This window comes from Physcomitrium patens, chromosome 16 (genome assembly GCF_059467195.1).
Source record: "Physcomitrium patens ecotype Gransden chromosome 16, ASM5946719v1, whole genome shotgun sequence".
Classification (NCBI taxonomy): Eukaryota; Viridiplantae; Streptophyta; class Bryopsida; order Funariales; family Funariaceae; genus Physcomitrium; species Physcomitrium patens.
The window spans coordinates 16,553,369-16,563,101 of record NC_143425.1 but is presented as its reverse complement, the minus strand read 5'-3'; the positions used below and the strand labels follow the sequence as shown (position 1 = coordinate 16,563,101).

The 9,733-nt window shown below is 38.6% G+C and overlaps 1 protein-coding gene across 2 annotated transcripts; it reads left to right on the top strand.

Annotated features, from left to right (window-relative positions):
• The first annotated feature begins 604 nt into the window (after positions 1-604).
• LOC112293526 (ATP-dependent 6-phosphofructokinase 6) lies at positions 605-7,957 on the top strand. 2 transcript variants are annotated; one of them, XM_090243540.1, is made up of 15 exons: positions 605-1,048; positions 1,546-1,592; positions 1,957-1,996; positions 2,457-2,522; positions 2,723-2,860; positions 3,023-3,181; positions 3,527-3,580; positions 3,948-4,016; positions 4,144-4,273; positions 4,415-4,455; positions 4,743-4,970; positions 5,428-5,476; positions 5,802-5,956; positions 6,198-6,449; positions 6,827-7,957. In XM_090243540.1, exons 1-15 carry the CDS (start codon positions 734-736, stop codon positions 6,869-6,871), a joined length of 1,788 nt encoding a protein of 595 aa, XP_090099666.1. In that variant the 5' UTR covers positions 605-733; the 3' UTR covers positions 6,872-7,957. The 2 variants fall into 2 exon arrangements, with proteins under 2 accessions (XP_090099666.1, XP_090099667.1); XM_090243541.1 differs by lacking the exon at positions 4,743-4,970.
• Positions 7,958-9,733: the final 1,776 nt, after the last annotated feature.

The window sequence follows — 9,733 nt, the reverse complement described above, 5'->3', positions numbered from 1 at the left end:
CCAACCAATGGTGGGTTATAAAACCAAGAATCCAACTTTTACAAAACTACAATGTGTGACACCTATTAATGCTATCAAGAGAAGTGTGGTACTTAGTTATACTATTATTTCACCCCAACCAACCAACAATTACCACCTATTGTTAGTTCACATTAATCCATTTTAACTACAATAAATAAATTTTATTTATTGCTCACTTAACATTGTTTTAATCAATCCACAACCTATTTCAGATCAATTGAATAAGAATTTTTTTGATTGGTGTGAGACCAACTTGGTAGACTAACTGCACAATAAGACACACTATAGGTTGGTAATGGGGGTGGTCGACAATGGGTCGGCTACCTTACTCCTCCAACACCACTTACTCCTACTTCTGCTGCAGTGCTGTTGTGCTGCAGTAGTGGCGAAGAATCATTGTGGTACGACGACGAAGAAGACGAAGACACACCTGCACTGTTGTGCATCATCCGCCACTCCCCTTACTTGCTTGCCAACACCCACCGCCTACCCCCACACCCCCCATAGACTGGGAAACTGGGTCCTGCCTTGTGATCCTCTTCATCACGTCTCTCTCTCTCTCCCTCCCCTCATTCCTTTTTCTTCTGCCACACTGGAGAAGACACCCTAGTTCACGAAATCCTACATTCGCGTTTCCCCCATCCCATTCCTTCTCCCGGCTTGGTTTCAACGTACCTCGCAATCATCCATATTAACTGCCGTCTTATTAGTCATGGCAGCGGCAGTAGCACCTATTCCAGCTCACTACCTGCACGCTGCTGTCACCCTTGCCAGCCATGGCAACGCGGATTCTAAGTCTCTTGTATCCAACCTCCCTCGTCGTGGTGCTTTTTTGGGTTTTGGGGTCCGGGGTCGTGGTAGCTCTAGGGCTCGGCCGATGCACGATGTGAGCAATATTCAATTAAGAGCAGCTGGAAAGTGGGGCGTTGTCAGATCCGAGCTTCTGAATCCAAAGTCAGAGGCGGGGGCTTGCGGCTCTACGTTTGAAGACGTTCCTCACATCACTGATTGGCTTCCAGACCTAGAGGTTAGAATTCTGTTTCAATTTTGTGAAATGCCTTAAATCTTCCTGTTTTCCACTCGATTAGTATTTTACTCTGAACTCACTGTATATCTTCAAAGCTGGATTCTTTGACGGCGATGAAAGAAGAACCTCTTGCTTGCCAGTTTCATAGTACCATTATTTTTGCTACCATGAGTTTCTAACTCAGTATCAGATTCTGTGATTATCCTTTGCGAATGTAATTCTGTGGTTTCTGTCATAATCTTTATTTTCGTTTGTTTAATTAGATTCAGCCCATTAATGGACCCACGATGAAGTTGCTTAATCCGGACACCGAATTCTCAATACCTTCTTACATCCTCTTTCTTAATTAGTGGTTTCCAAATCAGCATACATTTAAGATCGATTCCCTTGTTTTCTTTTCCATTGCCTAAAAGTGATCCTATCAGGGTGGAAACAGGTTTACATGGTGTGTCGTTAACGACCTTGACGCCTAACTGTATGTTCTTATTTTGTTACAGACATTTCCGAATCCCCTGAAGTTCAACCCAGCGTACTCTGCTGTTAAGTAAGGATCGAAATCATATCTCTTGTTTGCGATTTTCGCCAACACTAATTTTTCACTTGTTTTCGTCATGGATTAATCCGAGTAACAGGTGCATGCTTGCAGAAAGACATGTTCAAAGCCAGAAATTGCTAGATATCTTCAAGTCTGTGCTTCTCAATTGAAGCTTGATCTTTATGTATAACATGTTAAGGTGTTGATTGTCTGTTTTTATGATGTTTTGTTGAATTCTTGGGCAATGCTTGATTCCTCTATATCTTGGAGCTATTATTATGCGTATCACAGCGAAAGCCTTACAGCTGTATATAGTAATGGCCAAAGGAATGCAGACACCATGATACTGATTTGAATATTGAAAATGAGGCAGGAAATACTTTGTGGATGATGACGATTTTGTTGCGAAGGATGTAAGTGTGAACTACTACTTCGATTCTCTGTTTCCTATGCCTTTTGAATTTGGTTGGGATATCAGCCATTCAAATATTTGTTCATCTCATTTTTTGAATTATCAAGTTGTGTTGCGGTTCAGTCACGAGTCTTGCCTTCAATGTTTTTCTCCAGCACTTGGACTTTTAGTGGTGCTTTGACAGATTTTAACTTTTAGGCCTTCACTCGTTTTTGGTGAAATTAATGTTTTTTTTGCACATCTTTCTTATTGTATTATTGGCCAGCTTTGAGATGGATTCAACAAAGTAGGGTTCAAGCTTGATACATCAACTCTGTTTGGAGTTGTTGACTTTCGAATATCTACTCTTACCAACTGACATCAATCCGTCAGTATTTTGTAATTGAGTTTCTTCCAGTTGTGCACAGATAACCTCAAAATTTAATGATTCATACTAAAACATTAATCTGGGAATACAACAGATAGTAGTGAACATGGAAAACGTTGGGTCTGGCTTACACTTCAGACGTGCTGGGCCAAGAGACAAGGTATGTTTTCTCCTTTTTCTGTGGTTATCATGCGACAGAAACCTCGTTGATCTAACCGATCATTAGACACAGATTATTACCCGTGTGCAGAGCCGTTGACATGTCAGTCTATGATTTCTAATGATTAATAGTACCAATGATTTCACTGCTTAGAAGGCTTCATATTATAAGATCTCACAATCTACACTTTGGACTTGCAGATTTATTTCAGGGCGGAAGAGGTGAAGGCATGTATAGTCACATGTGGTGGCCTATGCCCAGGCCTCAATACTGTGATTCGTGAGATTGTTTGTGCACTTTGGTATCAATATGGCGTTCGAGAGATTTATGGGATTGATGTGTGTTTCTTTTCTATCACATTACTCTTTCTGTTGTTTTCATATACATTCCGCCTTGTCCTTAATAGATAAGTACTACTATCTTTTCCAGGTTAGAGCTCATGAAAAAGTGGTGTTCGGAATCCGTTTGGATTTGATTTTTTGATATGTTGCTATTGGCAGGGAGGTTACAGAGGTTTCTATGCGCGCAACACAATTACTTTGAATCCCAAAGTGGTGAACGACATTCATAAGAGAGGTGGCACCATTTTGGGGACCTCCCGTGGCGGCCATGACACGATGAAGATAGTGGACTCTATTGAGAACCGTGGGATCAATCAGGTATACGCATCAATAAATATTATTACATTCAACTTTGGATATTGTAGATGCAGTGCAAATGTCCTGGAATGAAAATATTTCAATCCTATACCCAAAATGCGTTTTATTTTCATGCCAGTGTTGTGAAACGCAGGGTGCTTGTAGAAGCCTTTTTATATTTTTTATTACTTATTTATTATTATTATTATTATTATTATTATTATTTAATGTATTGCTATGATTACAAAGATAAAGCTTGAAGTTCTGGACGTGGATGTTCACTAAAAGGGTTTTTCAATCTGATACTCTAAAAGCGTTGTGAGCAAGTCAAGAAATGTTCTTTTTAAACCTGTGCGACTTCTTCAGGTGTACATTATTGGTGGAGATGGTACTCACAAGGGTGCAGAAGCCATTCATGAGGTGTGTCGTGTTCACTGTAGTTAAACTTTGGACTTATTGCACTTGTAAGTCTTAGCATTGTTTATATTTAACAAAGTTTTCTGTATTCATGGCGCTTGCAGTCTTGAAGATGCAGAAAGAGAAGCTATGTCAAAGATCTATCCTAGTTGCATCCTTTAAACGAATCATCAGAATCAGAGGAATTTTTTCGGTGTCAAGTTTGGTCCAATTAGACGCAAATGTGGTTCTTTCATTAGCACCTTGTTTGTCAAGGTTCGTTATTTTGCTCGATCAATCTTTAGAAAGTTTCTAAGTGTATCCTATGTGGTATTCATAGTTCTCTGCTGCAGTGAAGCTTGTCCTTAATTAAGTTGAGTGCTGATTGCAGGAAATAATCAAGCGAGGTTTGAAGGTCGTTGTTGCGGGGATCCCCAAAACGATCGACAATGACATTGATGTACTATACATCATCCCTACTACACAGTGACGCGCTTTTTCACATGTGTGCTTATTTCCACATGTTGCCTGAATTCATTCGTGTGCGTTCTGACTTGTTCTCTTTTGGGATTTGTTTCAATGAACAGATAATTGATAAGTCCTTTGGATTTGACACTGCTGTGGAAGAAGCACAACGAGCAATCAATGCAGCTCATGTGGAAGCAGAAAGTACTCATAATGGTGTTGGGGTGGTCAAACTCATGGGTCGTTACAGTGGTAATGTTCTGACATTACTCGAATCGAACCATTCTGTTGCAGACTTTTCTACAACATTTGACAATGATAGAACTTTACATGATGATTGAGTTTTCCATGTTTGGGAATCAAATTATTTATTGATGCGGTTCATGTGTGCAGGCTACATTGCCATGTACGCTACTCTTGCGAGTCGTGATGTGGTAATTATCTTCTTGACAGTTCTGGCAATCATTAGTGTCTCTAACAGATCTGTAATATCGTTTAAGTGTCGCTTTTAATGATCTGACTCCTTTCGATGGGTTTGAAGAAGTCTATATATTTTTGAAATAGTGTCTGCCGCATGAGTCATACATTGAAATTACGTCTTCTGTTAATTGCATGGTAATAATGGGTACTATGGGTAGTAGATACTATTTTCCTTGATTATCCACGTAGTTGAAGGATGTGATTCTGATGCACCGTATCTGCCATCGGTTATGGAAAACAGGACTGCTGCTTGATTCCGGAAGTACCTTTCTTTCTGGAAGGGGAGGATGGTCTGTATGAGTTTGTGTACCGTAGGCTGAGGGAAAATGGTCATATGGTGGTTGTTGTAGCAGAAGGTTCAGGTCAGGAACTTATCGCTGAAAGCCTTAGTTCTCTTGACAAGATGAGTGACGCTTCTGGCAATCGCCTGCTGCTTGACGTTGGTCTCTGGCTTTGTCAAAGGCTGAAGGTTAAACGTGCATGCCATTCCCCTCCTATTTCTTTAACTAATCCCTTATTTAATTCTATTTTATGCGGACGATGCATTTTTCTTTTGTATGTCCAGCCTCAGGCATGCTAGTGTCCTTCACGAAGCTCTCGTTTTCAACGTTTTGAACCTTCCTGTGCAGGGCAATAGTCTTATATTTTTGTACTCTTTTTATGAACTCGTAATTATTTACGTTACAAAAGTTCTTGCTAGAAAAACGAAACTACATAGACATCTTATTTTATAAGTTACTACCTTATATGATTTCCGTCAGAGAACAGAACGGTGTTTATAGAAAACGAGCCAACACTAAACATTTTTCGTTGGCAACCAATCACCCAATGTATTTCGTTTGGTTATTGACTCTATTTTCACTGCCAACTACCAACTAGTTTTGTAGAAGTTGGTAGTTTTTTTGAAAATGTCTTCGTTGTTGCAGGAACATTTTTTGAAGGTTCATAAGGAATCCATCACGCTGAAATACATAGGTAAAATGTGTAAACTCATCTGCTCCAATTTTATCTGATAACTTTGAATAAACCGTGTTCTAAGTTAGTAAAATCTTGATAACGGTTTGGTTCAGTACTAATTGCAGATCCTGATTGGATCAAGGTTTTGCAAACATCCTTTTCAACGGGTTAAGTTAACTGCGGATTTTGATTTTTCGCAGCCAGTTAAATTCAGCAAAATGCTGTTTTCATTTGCAGTTTGCCCATTTTATCCAATGTAAATGGTCTGTGGGCTTTTGTTACTGCAATATAATCCGCCGAATGGGAATTTTAATCTTTGAATGTACGTGGATGTGTTTGGCAGATCCAACGTATATGATTCGAGCTGTGCCTAGCATTGCATCGGATAACGTCTACTGCACTTTGTTGGCACATAGTGCCATCCACGGTGCTATGGCTGGTTTTTGTGGGTTTACAGCTGGTCCTGTCAACAACCGCCATTGCTACATCCCTATCTCTGTACAGATATCGTCTTTCTTCATGGATCTCAATTTCCTACTTCCGAGCACAAATCTTCCTTTGAAAACAATCTGTAACTTAATCTATCTAAGACGTTTTCATGTTGCAGCTAATGGTACAAGCATGATCCTTAGATTTGTATCAGCTTGTCGATGATACGCATTAACTGCAATTCGTAACGGGTTGCTTATGTTGTGTTATGTCGAGTTTCAATTGATTGTTGGTAATTGATATGCAACAGAGAGCTGTTGAGAAACAGAGGCATGTAAATACAAGCGATCGTATGTGGGCCCGCCTACTATCATCGACGCACCAACCCAATTTTTTGCGGTATGAGAAAGTTTTAGAGGAGCAGCGGGTGCAGCGGGAAAAGGACTCTAATAGTCATGGAGTTGACCTTGATCAACAGTTACCTGGATTGACTGCCTCTCACAGCTTACCCTTAGCGCCACAGAGTACCCTCAAACCATCTACGAGTAACTCATCTGCGAACGTACGTATTTGAATCCTTCTCGTTTTGGTGACCTGGTTCTGCTCTGAATTTGTTTACAGATAAACACGGGTTTTTCTAGTGGTACGATATAATCATGTAGTTTTAAGTATCCATCTATATCAGAGACTTGACGTGAGACTTCTCAATGACTTGGCATGCCTGATGTGGAGGTCCAGACGAAATTCAAATCTTTTAGTTTTATGTTGGTTGTCCAACTCATTATTCAGTGTCTTCTTTGTGTTTAATTCTGGGATTGTACTGGTTATTTCACCGTAAAATTGTTTAGAAACACTATATTTTCTAAGTTTATTAATCCTCATCTCTTCATGTTCTGTAATCTTTCCCTGTGCTTCGCATTATTAACCTGCTTTTTGCAGAGTTCAACCAATAAGGAGAATCCTGGACCTCAGGTGGATCACTAGACATCGATGAGATCTGAGAACGCGTACATTGGAACCACTCCAAAGCAAGATCTTGATAGAGTTCTGAAGACCCCATGGGGATGCCGGATGATCTCAAGGTTAGAAACATCGAGTTGTCCGGAGCAGATGAAATCTGCATTCAAGAGGTGATTTGTGAATTGGACTTTAACTCGAACAAAGGCATTCAAACGAATCGTACGCACATATATTCTTTGATCATAATTCAACCTTAGAAGCTCTGGCATACATTTTGGCATTTTCATTACGTCAACTGTTTGTGGATTTTCTATCCTTTCCAGATGTACACGTGTAGAGTTTCCTTGGAGTAAATGGAAATAAACGATGTGGATCAACTGCGCTATTATCTGTTTCGGTTGTGCTGTGTAGATCGTGTTCATTGGTTTTATGTGGACTAATGTGGGTTATATATATATATATATATATATATATATTGCATTCTTTTATGTTGAAATTTTTTTGATGTGAATTTCTGCATAAGAAGCCGATAGCTTTCGTGTTAGCAATCTAGAACCCGATATTCCAACTGCTGGACTTTGTGCACGCATGGAAATGGTAAAACGTCGAATGTAATTGGAAAAAGATATCGTCAGCAACTCTGGAGTTCATTCTTTATCATGTATTTCAATGGGTCTGAAAAGGTTCATGGAGAAGATTACAAATCCAGGCTTTGCTCTGACTGCAAGTGTGGGTGAATGAGACTAGACCACAGATGAGATCTGAGAACGCGTACATTGGAACCACTTCAAAGCAAGATCTTGATAGAGTTCTGAAGACCCCATGGGGATGCCGGATGATCTCAAGGTTAGAAACATCGAGTTGTCCGGAGCAGATGAAATCTGCATTCAAGAGGTGATTTGTGAATTGGACTTTAACTCGAACAAAGGCATTCAAACGAATCGTACGCACATATATTCTTTGATCATAATTCAACCTTAGAAGCTCTGGCATACATTTTGGCATTTTCATTACGTCAACTGTTTGTGGATTTTCTATCCTTTCCAGATGTACACGTGTAGAGTTTCCTTGGAGTAAATGGAAATAAACGATGTGGATCAACTGCGCTATTATCTGTTTCGGTTGTGCTGTGTAGATCGTGTTCATTGGTTTTATGTGGACTAATGTGGGTTATATATATATATATATATATATATATATATTGCATTCTTTTATGTTGAAATTTTTTTGATGTGAATTTCTGCATAAGAAGCCGATAGCTTTCGTGTTAGCAATCTAGAACCCGATATTCCAACTGCTGGACTTTGTGCACGCATGGAAATGGTAAAACGTCGAATGTAATTGGAAAAAGATATCGTCAGCAACTCTGGAGTTCATTCTTTATCATGTATTTCAATGGGTCTGAAAAGGTTCATGGAGAAGATTACAAATCCAGGCTTTGCTCTGACTGCAAGTGTGGGTGAATGAGACTAGACCACAGATGAGATCTGAGAACGCGTACATTGGAACCACTTCAAAGCAAGATCTTGATAGAGTTCTGAAGACCCCATGGGGATGCCGGATGATCTCAAGGTTAGAAACATCGAGTTGTCCGGAGCAGATGAAATCTGCATTCAAGAGGTGATTTGTGAATTGGACTTTAACTCGAACAAAGGCATTCAAACGAATCGTACGCACATATATTCTTTGATCATAATTCAACCTTAGAAGCTCTGGCATACATTTTGGCATTTTCATTACGTCAACTGTTTGTGGATTTTCTATCCTTTCCAGATGTACACGTGTAGAGTTTCCTTGGAGTAAATGGAAATAAACGATGTGGATCAACTGCGCTATTATCTGTTTCGGTTGTGCTGTGTAGATCGTGTTCATTGGTTTTATGTGGACTAATGTGGGTTATATATATATATATATATATATATATATATTGCATTCTTTTATGTTGAAATTTTTTTGATGTGAATTTCTGCATAAGAAGCCGATAGCTTTCGTGTTAGCAATCTAGAACCCGATATTCCAACTGCTGGACTTTGTGCACGCATGGAAATGGTAAAACGTCGAATGTAATTGGAAAAAGATATCGTCAGCAACTCTGGAGTTCATTCTTTATCATGTATTTCAATGGGTCTGAAAAGGTTCATGGAGAAGATTACAAATCCAGGCTTTGCTCTGACTGCAAGTGTGGGTGAATGAGACTAGACCACAGAGATTGTTTGGATGTGAAGCCATAATTTGGAATGCGTAAATAAGCTTGACCGAGAAAAGGGAAGTGTCTCGAGATGTCAGGTTTAGGGTTTTAAGAAAATATCTATTTGGAATGGCTATGTATGAGAAACGCATTAAGTCACCAATACATTTGGCTACATGGCAATCAAGAGAGCTATTTTAGGATAATAATGCATAGGTTTTGGTAGTCTTCCACAAAACTATGAATTCTAATCCATAGAAAAGAAGTCCTTATTACTAATATTGATACTTCTAATTTTAATACCTTATGGAAGATGAAGATAAAATCAATGTTGAGAAAAAATATGCAAGATAACTCTAGATAAAAAGTTAATTCTATATTATCTAGATACAATAGACAAAAACAACTTAAAGTCATAACTATTAGAAGTAGGTCAATAAAGCTAAAAATTTAGTGTTACATAATTAATATAGTTATTAGATTCATTGATTGATATAGATATTAATAGTAATTAATCTTCATCTAAAAACAACATCAAATTGAGTTTGTTACATTAAAAAGTGTAATACTAAAAATGAAAGTAGGCTTCTTAATATTCAAAATATTTGGCAATATATTAACAAAATCTTCAGCTTTTTTGATCTTCTTTTGAATTTAAAATTTGGATCTTAGCTAAATAAGCTAGAAATTATTGCCAA